The 14337-nt window shown below is 38.2% G+C and overlaps 1 protein-coding gene across 3 annotated transcripts in view; it reads left to right on the top strand.

The window, feature by feature from the left end:
* SPATA5 (spermatogenesis associated 5) overlaps positions 1–14337 on the top strand; it is a 351344-nt gene that overhangs the window by 316233 nt on the left and 20774 nt on the right. Inside the window, exon 16 of one of the 3 annotated variants that reach the window (XM_038564717.1) lies at positions 1640–5675. The exons of 1 other annotated variant lie outside the window; for it this stretch is intronic. In XM_038564717.1, coding sequence (XP_038420645.1) covers positions 1640–1816 — 177 coding nt within the window. In that variant the 3' untranslated portion in view covers positions 1817–5675. Of the gene's footprint in view, positions 1–1606; positions 5676–14337 lie in introns of those variants that run through there. One more of the 3 variants, XM_038564716.1, reaches the window with a different exon arrangement.

Genomic DNA, 14337 nt, shown 5'->3' with positions numbered 1-14337 from the left:
CCTTTACCTCCCTTCGTGGAGGTCCTCAAGCTCCCTTTGGAACAGAGTGGAACCATTGGATAGCCAGCTTACCGTGCTGGGCATTTCATGTGCTTTTACTATGCTTATTAATTATTACATCCTGTTTTCAAAATAACTCTTTTTACACCAGAATACATGATAAAGTCGTTTTCACAAATCCCTGAAAGTTTTGTTCTTTCCTTCCCCAAGTTGGTAACCACTCTTTTTGGAAAAGCATTAACATGCGTAACTACTGTAGTCAACTTCAGCGCTCATTAATGAAGCCCAGAACTAATAGCTACATTGTCGTAATTTGACAAAGCCATCTAAATCTATGCATGTTTTTTGAAAGCTCCCTAAACATGCTGCTAAATCCCCTAAAAAGCTACTAAACTGCTTTGGCAGCCATTAGCCCAGCATAAGCAGAGGAACTCTTTTCAGTAAGTGAACAAACAGAGAAAATATGCTGAATGGCCGGACAAATGTGTTTCAGCTGGCCCTTTCATTTACCGATATAAAGGTGCAGTCAGTATCAATCACTGTTTTCCCTGTTGCCCTGAAAATCACAATATCTCTTTTCATCCCACAAGCTCTTTTCACCACAGTAATGTGTCTTTAGAATGACACTGGCATCAGCCTGCTTCCGCTGTCTGAAGTCCAGAGAGCTTAAAAACACATTTCAGGATTCAAGACTTGAACCTTCCTCCCCTTCCGTTTTCCTACCGCCCACTCTGTCTCCCCACCCCACCCCCCCACGGCCACTGCACCCCCTCCCCAGATTCTTCTCAGCTCTTCCAGCTTTCCTCACTGAGTAAACAAAATTCACTTCTCTGTTCTAATGCAGCTCTCCAAAGTAAACGGAGAAAACCTCTATCTGCTATTCCCAAGATTTAAGAACTCATTCAAGAGATGCACCTAAAGAAATGCTTTTACATGTCGGTAATACATCAAAGGTCGAGAGGAATGTGGAAATCCTCGGCCGGCCGTGACAAGGTGTGCGATGAGCAGGACCTCACTGTATATCAGAGTAGCTCCTTCCTCTGCCCTCACCCCCTTACCACTCAGTTCCTACCTGTCCCCACCGCACAAACACACTCCCCTTCTGTCGTCTCCTATTAGAAGAACGTGCCTGCACATGTGCTCCGCCTTTCCAGTTGTGAGCTTCCTGAGAACAAATGCCATATCTTATATATCTTTCTGCTGCTCCTGATTCTGAATACTTAATACAGTGTTTTGGAATGAAGGTGATTACTTTTTATCCTTTTCTTTTTAAAGACTGTATTCATTTATTCATTAGAGACACAATGAGAGAGAGAAAGAGGCAGAGACACAGGCAGAGGGAGAAGCAGGCTCCATGCAGGGAGCCCGACGTGGGACTCGATCCCAGGACTCCAGGATCAGGCCCTGGACCAAAGGCAGGCGCCAAACCGCTGAGCCACCCAGGGATCCCCACTTTTTATCCTTTTGAAAGCTGAACCGGAATAACAGTGGAGTTGGATGTTAGCAGGGTGCTTATAGTTGTAGAGTAGTTGCCACAGATGAATATTTGAAATATAACATTTCTAAAAAAAGCCAGCATTCATTGTTTTTTCTCTCCCTTGTTTAGTATGTTTGTTTTTATTTGTTTGTTTTGCCTCAGATTATAGCTGTCTGTAGAGAGGCAGCCCTTCTGGCCCTAGAAGAAGACATTCAAGCCAACTCCATCACGAGAAGACATTTCACTCGAGCCTTGAGCACTGTGACACCCAGAATTTCTAAATCACTCAGACGTTTCTATGAAGAGTATCAAGAAAAGAGCGGGCTACATACACTCTGAGAAAGAATACCTATTCAAGATGCTAAAATGCTTTCTGAAGAAAACTTGTTTCTTTTTTTAAAAATTCTGTCTTGAGAGTGTCCCAAAAAAAAAATCCTTCAGAAGCAAAAGGTCTGAAATATGTTGACTGGAACTGAGAGGCTTCAGTGTTTAAAGACATTTGAAATCATATGGATACAATGAAAATATCCATGAAAATCTTTGAACATGAGTTTAAATCAGTTTTATCTGGAAATGTGTGCTGAGTTTTAAAAAGCAAACTTTAGCTTTTTCATTTTTGACCTAGTTTATTCATCCCATGAAATGCTTTCCTTACTCCAGAATGTTTCACTGCATTCCTAAATGCACAGCCTGTGAGCATCAGTTTTATACATTTATAAAAAATGCATGTGTATTATTAGTCCTCATAGTGAGAAATATTTATGGATCTTTATTTTTAAAGGCCAGCCAGATTTATATGGCATTGTTTCCAAATATGTATTTATTCTCATTATAATTCACACCTACATTTTTGCTTTGGCCTTCTTAATCTATACTTATGGCAGTAAAAAAAAGAATTAAGAGTTATTTCACGTAATGCTCTTTGCAAATTTAAAAAATTGGAAATATAATCCCAGTCGAGGCCTAGAGCAGTAGACTTGCTTTATTTTGTTTCATAAAATATTATAAATAAATTGTATGTTCATGTTTTCCTTTGCACATGTTTTCAGGTTACCAGTAAACTCTCAGTTCAAAGATAAACCAAATTGTACTCTTAATATTGTCTTATGCTGTATTCAAAATATGTATACTTGTGCTCTTAATTATTTATCTTTAGGATTTCTTGACACTTTAATATTCCATAAATATCTTTGAAAAACTGTCAGAAATTGATTCCCTGACTTCCAGTTAAGAAGGTGGCAGTGGAAAGAATGTGCACTGAGACATGCTCACTGTAGATCTTTGAAAATTTCCAGAAAGACAAGTCAGGCGAGAAATACCTGATTATCACAATAATGGGACTATACAGTTTTGTGGTGGTAGATATTCTGAAGTCACGTCTCAGATATCCTTGGACTATCAAAAAAAGATTTGCAAGGCATTTTTTTCCCAGACTACATTGGTTTATTAGTATATACATAAAACCACTCAGGGGACAGAGAGTATTACCACTACTTAGAGCTCTGCTGTCAAATATAATAGACACTAGTCACATGTGGCTATTTAAGTTTAAATTTTAATGAGTTAAAATTAAATAATATTAAACATTTAGTTCACCAGACATGTTAGCCACATTTCAAGTGATCAGTAGCCACATGTGACAAGTGTCTGGCCATGTGGACAGAATAGGTTGTGGAACGTTTTCTGCTGATTTAGAATATAAGGCTTACATAACGAAATAAATAGGACCTCAAAATTACTTATATGCTTCCCATTTTCCCTTTAGTTATTAGAGGACCATACCTTCTTCCCTCTAAGTGCTAAGGGCACAGAAAATAAGAGAAAAACCTTATCCCCAAACGCGTGGACAGAAAAACATTTAAATTCTCACTGCCAATAAAATAACAACCAGAACAGTAAGCTTGAACTGACACAGGCTTTCAGGCTGGAGGCTGGGTGGTGGGGAGGAAGGGGGCAAACTCAATCAGGAGGAGTTCGGATGTTAATGACCACTCAGACCCTTCAACCCACATGACATAGAAGTTCTAACTGAGCCTCATATGTCATGCCCAGATCATTTAAAAGATCAGCACCTTCGGTGTAAGGCCAAATTAAAAGAATTCCTCCTGCTGACCGGAGAGATCATAAGGAGCCTTTCTTGACTTGGTCTGTGCTGTGGTTTGAAAAGAAAAGAACAAAAAAAAAAAAAAAAAAATGTTTTAAAAAAAGAAAAGAGCCAGCTCCTCTGAGAATTCTATGAACTTACCTTACCTCTGGGTTTGAATTCACACGACCTTTCTGATACAGAAGCTTGAAACCTGAAAATTAACATGAAAATATGGATCCACACTAGAAATATCCTTGGGATGACTAGCAGTTCCAATAGTTGGAGAAATATAGCCTCACCCAGGCCACAGACGATTCCAACGATTCCAACAGCTAAAACCCTGCTCACAGAGTTCATAATCCCAAAGGATGTGGAGCAGTGGAGCTTCACACTCTGGTGCTAGAGCATAAATTGCAGCTACTTCAGAAAGCAACTAGCATATCTAGTTATGTTGAAGACCCTATAATCTCAGAGTTCTCAGTGTGTATCTCAGAGCAAGTTGTTTTCAATGAGGTAATGTTTAAGAAAATCATAGCACCATTATTTGTAAATAGTAAGAAACTGGAAACAACCTACCCATCAGAGAATGGATTTCTATAGGATACTCATACACATACAATGCAATACTTATGGCAACAAAAAAGTAATTAGAGCTACAGGGAAAACATGAATTTCAAAAACGAACATTTCAGAAGAATACTTATGCCATTTAGAGTTTAGGGCATGCAAGATAATTATGTTGTTTATGGGAACACGTGTAGTAGAAGACTACATGAAGGGAAATGAAAAGCATCAAATACTGGGGAGAATTTTCTCAGGGGAGAAAAGTTGAAATGTCATATCTTAAACGGGGTGGGTGATGCAAATGCAGGTGTTGATTGTAATACAGTCTACATGTTTTTATGCCTAAGTATTTCATAATAACGTTTAGAAGATCAGCCTTAAACTGACAAGTTATGTGCAAAGGGCAAAATGCATCTCTAGCCCTATTCCACATTCTAACCAGCATCATTCCATCCAATTCCTGGACCTCCGATGCAATGCGCAATACCTACCACTGCCTGTGTGTCTGAAAATCAGAAGTACCACTAGTATGGGAAAAAAAAAATGCAAGAAGGCAAAATTAATTAATTGATTGATATCAGGCTTTCGGGACCCAGGAAACGAGAGAAATTTGTTGGTGAGAGTTAGTGGTTAGGTGATACAGGTCTTTTGGCGGGGGTGGGAGAAATTAAATCTGGAGTCAGACATCTGTTTCCATGGCACTGGGATGGTGCAAGGGGCAGGAAGCTAAGAATTTAAAAAGATTTTAGAGCATTACATCTTTAATCTATTACAAACCAATTATTTTTTTATATCTTTAGATAGCTAATTATTACCATCAAAAAGGCAAATGATCTTTTTTTATTTGTAATTTGTGCCCTTTTTATAACAATATCAGTTAAATCTGAGTCATGGAAAGGAACAGGTCAGGTGTCACTAATAACAATGTACCTGCATGAGGACTTCATCTGCATGAGGACTTTACTTCTGATTCCTGAGTCCCATGTGTATGGATTTAAAATACTGTGTGATCCTATTATTTGGGTTTGTTTGTGATTGAATTACACAGTATAGTTCATGGAAAATTTAAGTTCAGCAAGAAGAGAAAATGTCCAGCTTCCCGTCTTAAGAAAACAATTTGCTTTATTGGCATCTGGTCAAATGTTTGTCGTTGATCCAGATTCTCTTCAGGGTTTCAGGATACTCACATTGACGCTTTTTTTTTTTTTTTTTTTCCCAGTGCTCCAAGAGGTTTTAGTTTGAATAGTGAAATTAGTGTTTCTGTCTAACAAAAAAATTTAGAAGAATGGCTTCCAACTTTTTACTCCTTTATGACCAAGAAAGTGTATTTATAAGGTTAACTCTGACTTCTGCCCTCCCTTGCTTGAAAAATGTTTAGTTCTATGTTATTTCTAATGTATAAGACAGGTTTTTAAAATAATGTATGGGTTTTCCACTTTGGAAAAATAAGTACTGAATTTATAGAAAAACCAAACTTGAGTGTATGTTTAATTTATCTTAATCAAGAGACGGCTACAGAAAAGTTGCTATAAAGAGAGAATCAAGTTATTTCCCTGGCCTGTTGTTACTTAAATTTCTGAATGTTAGAGTTCGTTTTGTCATGTTTCCCTGAGTCCTTCCGTTAAACCTGAGCACACACCAAAGCACCCTTTGAAATTATATATGGGTTGAATTAGCCGTATTTTTTCAAGTATAGTCCACATAGAAATTCTAATGCTCCAAATTGATTTGCTTTCCTTCCTTCAGTTTTCATTTTAACAGTTGTGTGCATGGTTAGGCTTTTTACCTAATGTCTATGTCAGATATATCCCAGTAGCCTATATCTTTCAGGACTCACTTTTGGGTAAAAGAATTCATTCTAGCAAATCTCGGCAAAAGAGATATTACAAGGTTTTAAATGGGTTACGAAATTACTGGGAAATTTGTAGACTCCTCTTTCAAGACCTTGTGGTAAACATTTCTGGAAAGATGGTTAAGATGATGCACTTAACACACCACACACAACAAAACCAAAGGAAATGAAAAGAAAGAAAAATAGAGTTCATCTATGCTGAAATCAGGGAACAGATAAACCCCAGGTAAAGTATTTCAAAGGTTATGCATCAAGTACAACATATTGTGAACCAACTTAAAAAGCTGGTTGATTCCATGAACTCCAGGAAGTTCAACACATCCTCTGATTCAGAGCACATACTATGTGATAGGATATGCTTGGTTTTAAGACACCATCAATTTTAAGACTATTAACTTAAAAACATCCTTTTGGGGGAAAAAATACTGTGATTTTAATATTAATAATATTACATCCTGATTTCAAAAACCTCAAACTGTGAAAAATATTTGGGATGCCCATGTGGCTCAATCAGTTAAGCATCCAACTTTTGGTTTCAGCTCAGGTCATGATCTCAGGGCCCAGGGACCAAATGCAGGATCGAATGAGGGTTCTCTCTCTCTGTCCCTCTCCCTCTGTCCCTACCCCCATTCACACATGCTCTCTCAAATAAATAAATGTCTTTTTTTTTTAAATGTGAAATATAGTCATACTAAATCAGTCGAATACAGTGAAATGGGAAATGACATGTAATAATGTGTTGATATATTTGTCATAAACCCACAGCAATTTAAATACTAATTGCGCCGACATAATCGTAAACAATAATAAAAATTTTGACAGGTAAAAGGAGCATCAAGGACATGGAGCACAGATTATCTGGGACCAAGAATAATCACAGATTAATATATCCCAGAGGGAAATAGCAACAGGGGAATGATGCCAAAAATCTGGGGGGAAAGGTTGGCAGTGGGGAAAAAACAAAGCACTGAAAGATAAAGCTAGAGTACATTAGGAGGGACATTTTCTGAGGAAAAAGGAAAAAAGTTTAGAATACAACTGCTTCGAAATTTCAAAAATTAAAAATATAGGCAATATGATTTGGGATATAATAAAATATTTGAATATGATGCAAAAAAAGAAACAGAGCCAATGAGATTTATTTATAATTTATTCCCCAAATATACTCCCACAGGTACAAAATGGCATATTATTTACCATTTAATGGTGAAGTATTCATTATAGACTTACTTGTTATAATAGCAAAATATTAGAACAATTCAAGTATCTATCAATAGAGTTTATTTAAATAAATTATAGTATATCCATACAATGGAACATTATAGAGCTGTAAAATAAAAAGAAGCTCTTTATAAATTGACGTAATAATTATCTCCAAGATACAGAGAATCTAAATAACTTACAGCAGATAAATATGCTTAAAATCTGCAGAGAATGCACATTATTTTATTCTCACATTATATAATCTTATAAATTACATAATAGTGTGTATACATACACACAAAATATTTGCAAATACAGAAATGGTGCAGAATATACCCTCTAATCACCACGTAATAAAACTAAAACTGACAAGGGGTGCCTGGGTGGCTCAACTGGTTAAGCATCTTCCTTTGGCTCAGGTCATGATCCCAGGGTCCTGGAATCGAGCCCCTGAATCAGTCTCCCTGCTCAGTGGGGAGTCTGCTTCTCCTCACTCTGCCCCTCCCCCTGCTCCTGCTCTTTCTGTCTCTCAAATAAATAAATAAAATCTTTAAAACAACAACAACAACTAGAGGTGTCTGGGTGGCTCAGTCGGTTAAGTGTCTGCCTTTGGCTCAGGTCATGATCTCAGGATCCTGAGATGATAGAGCCCTGTGTTGGGCTCCCTGCACAGTGACAAATCTGCTTCTCCCTCTTCCTCTCCCTCTGTGATCTCTCTCTATCTCTCAAATAAATAAATAAAATCTTTAAAAAAAAAAAAAAGGCAACTAAAACTGAGAAATGTAGAAATAACAAAAACCCAACTATTTGGAAGTTCAGAATTCATCTTGAAATGATTCCTTAATCAAAGAGGAAATCAAAATAGTAGAATATCTGGAAAATAATGAAAATACTATATATCAAAATCTATGGAATTCAATTAACACTACACAGAAGATAATTTATAGACCTAAACACTTTCATTAGTAGAATAAGATTAACCTAATTAAGAAATCTCAAAAAATTATCATAAATAACTCCAAAAGTAACCTTAGGAAAATATAAATGTAAAAGCTGAAATTAACAAAAAAAAAACAACAGAAATGATTGATCTAATAGCCTATTCTTTGAAGAACAAAATTCAAAACATTAATATTTTTGTGGTAGACAGAATGATCCCCACACACACAAATATACACACAAAGACATCCACATTCTAGTCCCCAGAGACTGTGAATATAATATGTTACCTTTAATGCCAAAAAAACTTTACAGATGATTAAGTTAAACATCCCGAGATGAGAGTACCCTGGATTTTCTGTATAGGCCCAACATAATCATAAAGTCCCTCATAAGGAGGAAAAGAAGGAGACAAGAGAATCAGGATCAGAGACAGAGAGGTCAGAGAGAGAAATCTGAAGGTGCTACACTGCTGGCTTTGAAGATGGAAGAAGGGACCACGAGCCAGGGAATGCAGGCAGCCTCTGGAAGCTAGAAAAGCAAGGAAAAGGATTCTCTGCAAGCTCCAGAGCAGCCCCACCAATACCTTGATTTTAGTCCCATTTCATAGACTTATTGCAGACTTCTGACCTGCAGAACTGTTACAGAATAAGTTTGTGTTGTTTTAAGCCACTGTGATAATATATTACAGCAGCAAGAATAAACTAATATGCTTTTTGGCTTGCTTTTTGAAAGATAACAAGGCCACAAATACATAAAATTGAGGGGAAAAGAAATCATATTTATGAATGAAATAAAAAATCAAGAATTCTGTATAATCGTGCCAATGAATGTGAAAACCCTGGTGAAATTGTTGATTTTCATATAGCTACCTCTCAAAAATCCTTTTTTATTTCCTCTCAAAAATTCTTAAGCTCAGATGGTTTTATAGGCTAAAATTAATTCAAGTCTCCAATCCAATCATTGTTAGGTTATTGAAACTATTTCTGAGCATAAAGAAAAAGTTCTCCCAATTCCTGCTCTGACTAACCTAGTGCCAACCCCCTTTCACCAGCTACATATCTGTAAAAGAAGTACCTTTAAAAAATTACTACTCAAAAGCAAATAATTTAGCATATTAATAGATCAAAATAGAAAACTGCATTCAGTATGGAATTCAACATTCATTTCTTTTTTTTTTTTAAGGCAAAGGTAACATTAACATGCTTAAAATAGTAATACTAAACCAATGGCCTGTAACATGATTAAATATCAGAAACTAGGGCAATCGTTTATCATTGTTCTTTGAGTGCTAGTGCATGAAGTCATACAAGGGAAGAAGGTAAAAACCCCAAGACAAACTGAGGGGTTATTATGTAACTAGTATAGTCTCAGACTTCACTGGCTCTTACAACAAAACAAAGGCACATTTCCTTTCACACCCAGTTTATGTCTTTAAGTTTTCATTCCCCTCTAACCAAAAGTTCACTCTACTGGTTTTACTCCTTCAAATACTGACTGGGATTCCACTGATGAATACTTCAGTGTTTGTCAAGTACATATTGCCAGTAGCTTAACACGATCTTTGCTGCCCTCCTCTATCCCACAATCTTCCCTACGTAAGCTACTCCTCACTCCTGAGCCTCTGGTGCTAGCTCTTAACAAGCCTCTCCAGGTCACCAGCAATCCCCTATCACTCTGTCCTGACTTTGGGCAAGGACCTTGCCTCAATGTCCCCAGTGCATAGGCTAAGGCCAGACCATAGATTTTTACAAAACTACTACTAATAAGGAAAAACTATAGGGACACCTGGGTGGCTTAGTGGTTGAGCTTCTGCCTTTGGCTCAGGTCATGATCCTGGGGTCCTGGGATTAAGTCCCTCATTGAGCTCCCTGCAGGAAGCCTACTTCTCCCTCCATCTATGTCTCTTCCTCTCTCTGTGTGTTTCTCATGGATAAAAAAAATAAAATAAAATCTTAAAAAAAAAAAAAACCAATTACAATGATGAAAAGAAAACATTTTAATTTCATATTGGATATCAGTGTTCCTAATGTCTATATGCATATTCCTCCATGGGCATGTGCTCAATCTTGCTCTATCTCTTCCTACCACCCTGTTCAAAGACCAGCCTATCACATACTAAGTGTCCACAGAGGAGGGGACAGAGGTAGGGTGCTGGATGTAGGATCCATGCCAATGGCCAATGATTTAATCAATTGTGCCATGTAGGAACGGGTTAGTCAACATACAGAGATTTGGGGAGGGTGGCTCAGAGAGCATGGAAGCTCTGTGCCCTTTCCCCACATCTTGCCTTATGCATCTTTTCCATCTGGCTGATCCTGAGTTTTATCTTTTATAATAGATCAGAGATTTAGTAAGTAAAATGTTTCTCTGAGTTCTGTGAGCCACTGTAGCAAATTCATCAACCCAAAAGAGTGGGTCATGGGAACCTCTGATTTATGGACAGTCATAAGCACAGGTAACAAACTGGATTGATGATTGTCATCTGAACGTGGGTGGGTGGGGGATATTGTGGTGGCTGTAGGGGGAAGTAGTCTTAAAGGACTAAGCTCTTACTGTGTGGGAGCTGACTCTCCATTACCAGGTAGTCCTGGAATTGAATTGGATGGAGTTAATAGCTCAATGATTGGAAGAAAACCCCCCACATCAGAATCGATGTCAGAATCATATTTGTATTTTTCTAAACTTCTGAAAAGGAGTGTCAAAAAAATTTATGCCACATTAACTATGTGGCCGCAATAATTATTACTGCTGCTGATCTTCATATAGTAATTATATATACTATTTTATTATAGGAAAGTATTTTGTTTCCTGAATTTTATTAGTTGTTCAAAAATTGTCTGTAAAATGCACATGGTCAAAATCTTTTCTGCAGGTTCTCATGACAAACAAACTCAACAACATTTAGATTTGGAAGCAAGTTATATAAGGTGATTTCACCATAATTATACAACTTTGTTTTCCACCACTCCTAAACAATACCTTCTATATTTGCTAAAAATTGTGAGTTTAGCTTTTACTTGGTTTGCAATGAGAAACTCATGTTCTGTTCTGAGTTTGATGGTCTATAGAGCTTTTCTCATTTCTAATCTCTTGGAATCCTTTTAGCTAAAAGTATCTCTTTTCTCTCTCTCTCTCTCTCTCTCTCCTCTCAACTGTTGATACCCATCAACAGGCTGGTATTTGCATGAAATATCATAAGTACTGTGGAGTGTACTTGGTTGGTTGTTTGAAATGGTCTCAGTGGTGGCCTACATTTCATAAGATTAAGATACCAGAGCTTTCCTGACATAATAAAGATGAAGGAGTTTAGCCCTAGATCCTGACCTAATAAGTGGCAGAGCCAGGAAAGATAACAGGCCCCAGGCCCTGAGGCAGGCTTGGCCTCTAATAGAAGCACACAAAGGTGCTCTCTGGCTATAGAGAGAAAGGCGGGGTAGATGGTACTGGGCTGTTAAGTGGAGAGATTTGATGGAAATTTGGGACTATTTTTCTTAATGAAATAGGAAGCTCTGTTCTCAGCTGAGTATGGGGATGGAGGAGGAAGTGTTGGAGGTTTCGGAAGAGAGTAAATGGCCCATAAAAGTGTAGTAAGACGGCGGGGCAGCACTAAGCTCCCACAGAGGTCAGTGGTCAGGAAATTAGAGCACAAAGAATTTCCTGTCATTGGTCAGATTCTTATATTTTACCTTAAATTCATACTATTTTTATAGCTTTCTTCCACATTTCCCCCCCTCCATCTTATTTTAGCATGTAACAGCCTAAAACCAGTCCAAATTTAAACCCCAATTTCCATTGTAAGTGAAGGAAAATCACTTGGCTTCTGTGCCAAATAAAAATTTTTAAAAATCCTTTTTTATTTGCATATTTCCACAAAAAATTTCTATGGGCTTGCCCCTTCCAAATAACTTCTCAGTAGGAATTCCTCAGAAAGCTAGATGAGGGTGATCACTTGAGTGCAAACGAGTCTATTGGCTGATTGTTAGAGGATCATGATTAGCCACTTCAAGGGCTCCTACTCAGCCCTCTTGGGTTCGGTCAAAAGGGAAATCCGGTCCCATGTCTCCTGGGTTCACCTTTAACAAATGGCCACTTTATTACTCTACAGAGCTCCCATTTTAGTAAATAAAGTGTTTAGTAAAAACTAGGACTTGGAAACATCTGAGTAGATACAGAAATGCTAACATACATTTTCAAACATTTTGTAAGTCATAAAGACCCAAACTTTTGTAAAATGTTGAGACATTTGGTAAGTTTTCTTACAAAAAGCTGGTGAAAAAATATCACAGTGAAGTTTTAGCACAGAACCTGAAGAACAGTGAGGATTTTTCCATTGGCTTCTGAGCTAAGTTGTCCTTTTCACCTCTTGGGGTGGGTTAAGGTTCATCCCCACAGAGCCCACCAGCCCTGGAAATGGTCCAAGAGCTCAGAATCACAGGAATTCGCCCATCACTCTGGGCGGAAGTTGTCTGTCATCGCCACCCCATGTCAGGTTTCTCCTCAGGTCTCCTGAAGAGAAGGTCCCCATGTGCTTATCTCCTCTGCCTTCCCTGGTGTACCAGCGAGGGTGGAGAATGAGGAGGGTCTTTCCACTTCCCACTGAGTCTGGATACCACACTTCATGCCTTTCTTTTGTTCTTCCTTTGGTTGTGCTTCGTTCCTTTACCATGCAACTAACTGGCCGGCTCCTGTGGATGAAAGGTGAATTCCATTAGGAAGCACACTGGGAAAGAAAGTAAAAGAACTTTTGGCGAAATCACAAAATGTGGATAATAATATGCCGACTGGAATGGAAGACTCAACCATTTCACGGGGGTGCTGGGAGAACTAATTAATGTTTGTAAAGGCCTTTGAGTTCCCTGGGAGGGAAGGTGCCACCAGAGTGCTAAGCATTATTGTGAAGGGATTATGTGCACAAATACAATACCAGGAGCCAGGATATTACTAAAAATAAAGCAGAACTTTCTGTGAGGAAGGTAAGGAAGGAAATGCCTCACTGAAAAAAGCTTAACTGTCTTTTAATACAAATGCTTAGGCCACCGGGTAATGGAACAGCAAATCTGAGATTCTATTCTAAGTAAAGGATTATGTTTTCTCGGCATTGTCAAGGTGGGGTGGAACAAAACAAAATGACTGCTTTACCCAAAAGAGGGTTATAGTCTTTGAAAAAGAGATTAAGAGGATGTTGGGCTATTGCACCGTGCAGTCCATCCAGGAGGAACAAGGCAACAGTAAAGCGAATGTGTGTTTGCACTTGAAGGGAGGGGAGATGTGAAAATTAAAGAAAGGAGAGTGTTTCAAATTGAAATGAAAAAAAAAAAAAATGAAATGACTATTACTGACTGCTCCCAATGAACCTAGTGATAATAAAGCTTGTTAGAAACCTAGATGCATTTTTGCATTTGCTTCTCTCGTAGACAGCTGCTCAAAACCCTAAGTTTGAAATTACAAAAGTAATATATCCTTGCTCATGTGTTCACAGAGAATGATCACATTAACTGTGTAAAAACAAAACAAAACAAACAAACAAAGCCCCTCTACTTTGCCCATATCCTAAGTACTACATGCCAGATTTATGGGTGGCTTCTACAGAGCTTTAGCAGTCCCCGGTAGGCGTTGGGTTAGCAAAACTCAGAGCAGAAACGGGAATGACAACTGTCTCCTTTTCCTCAACCTCTTCTTTCTGACCATTTCCTTCTCCTCCACCTGCTTTTTGTAACAAGCCCTCTGAGGTCTGAAGCAGATTAGCAAACAAATAAATCCTTTAATGTCATGGAATACTTTCCCCAGCATAAATGGGATTAATCTGCCAACCCAGCAAATTCTACATTTCAAATACCTCAGCTGCATAATAAGCCATTTCTGCCAATCCCCTAATTTATGGCACAAAGGTCATTTTATTTTCATGTTTGCACTGCTTAGACTTTCTCCATTCTTCCTTCCCATTCCATCTCCAACTCTCTGTTTTCTACCTTTGAAACTGCATTTAGAAAAGCATCAAAGAACACACACAGTACCCTGGGGTTCTCAGAGAAGGCAGAGAGTGAAAGAATGTGGAACACGAACCACCTTCCACCAGCCCAGAGGAGCCATCTCCACAACCTCCCGAGGCACCTTCATTCTGGCTTTGGCTGCGGAACTCTGAGTGTGGGGACCAAACATCATGGCCAAGCATGAGGACTATATAGCCATAAGTCTTTGTTTGTCAAAAATTGT

This window comes from Canis lupus, chromosome 19 (assembly GCF_011100685.1).
Source record: "Canis lupus familiaris isolate Mischka breed German Shepherd chromosome 19, alternate assembly UU_Cfam_GSD_1.0, whole genome shotgun sequence".
Classification (NCBI taxonomy): domain Eukaryota; kingdom Metazoa; phylum Chordata; class Mammalia; order Carnivora; family Canidae; genus Canis; species Canis lupus.
This window is presented reverse-complemented; position numbering and strand designations above follow the sequence as displayed.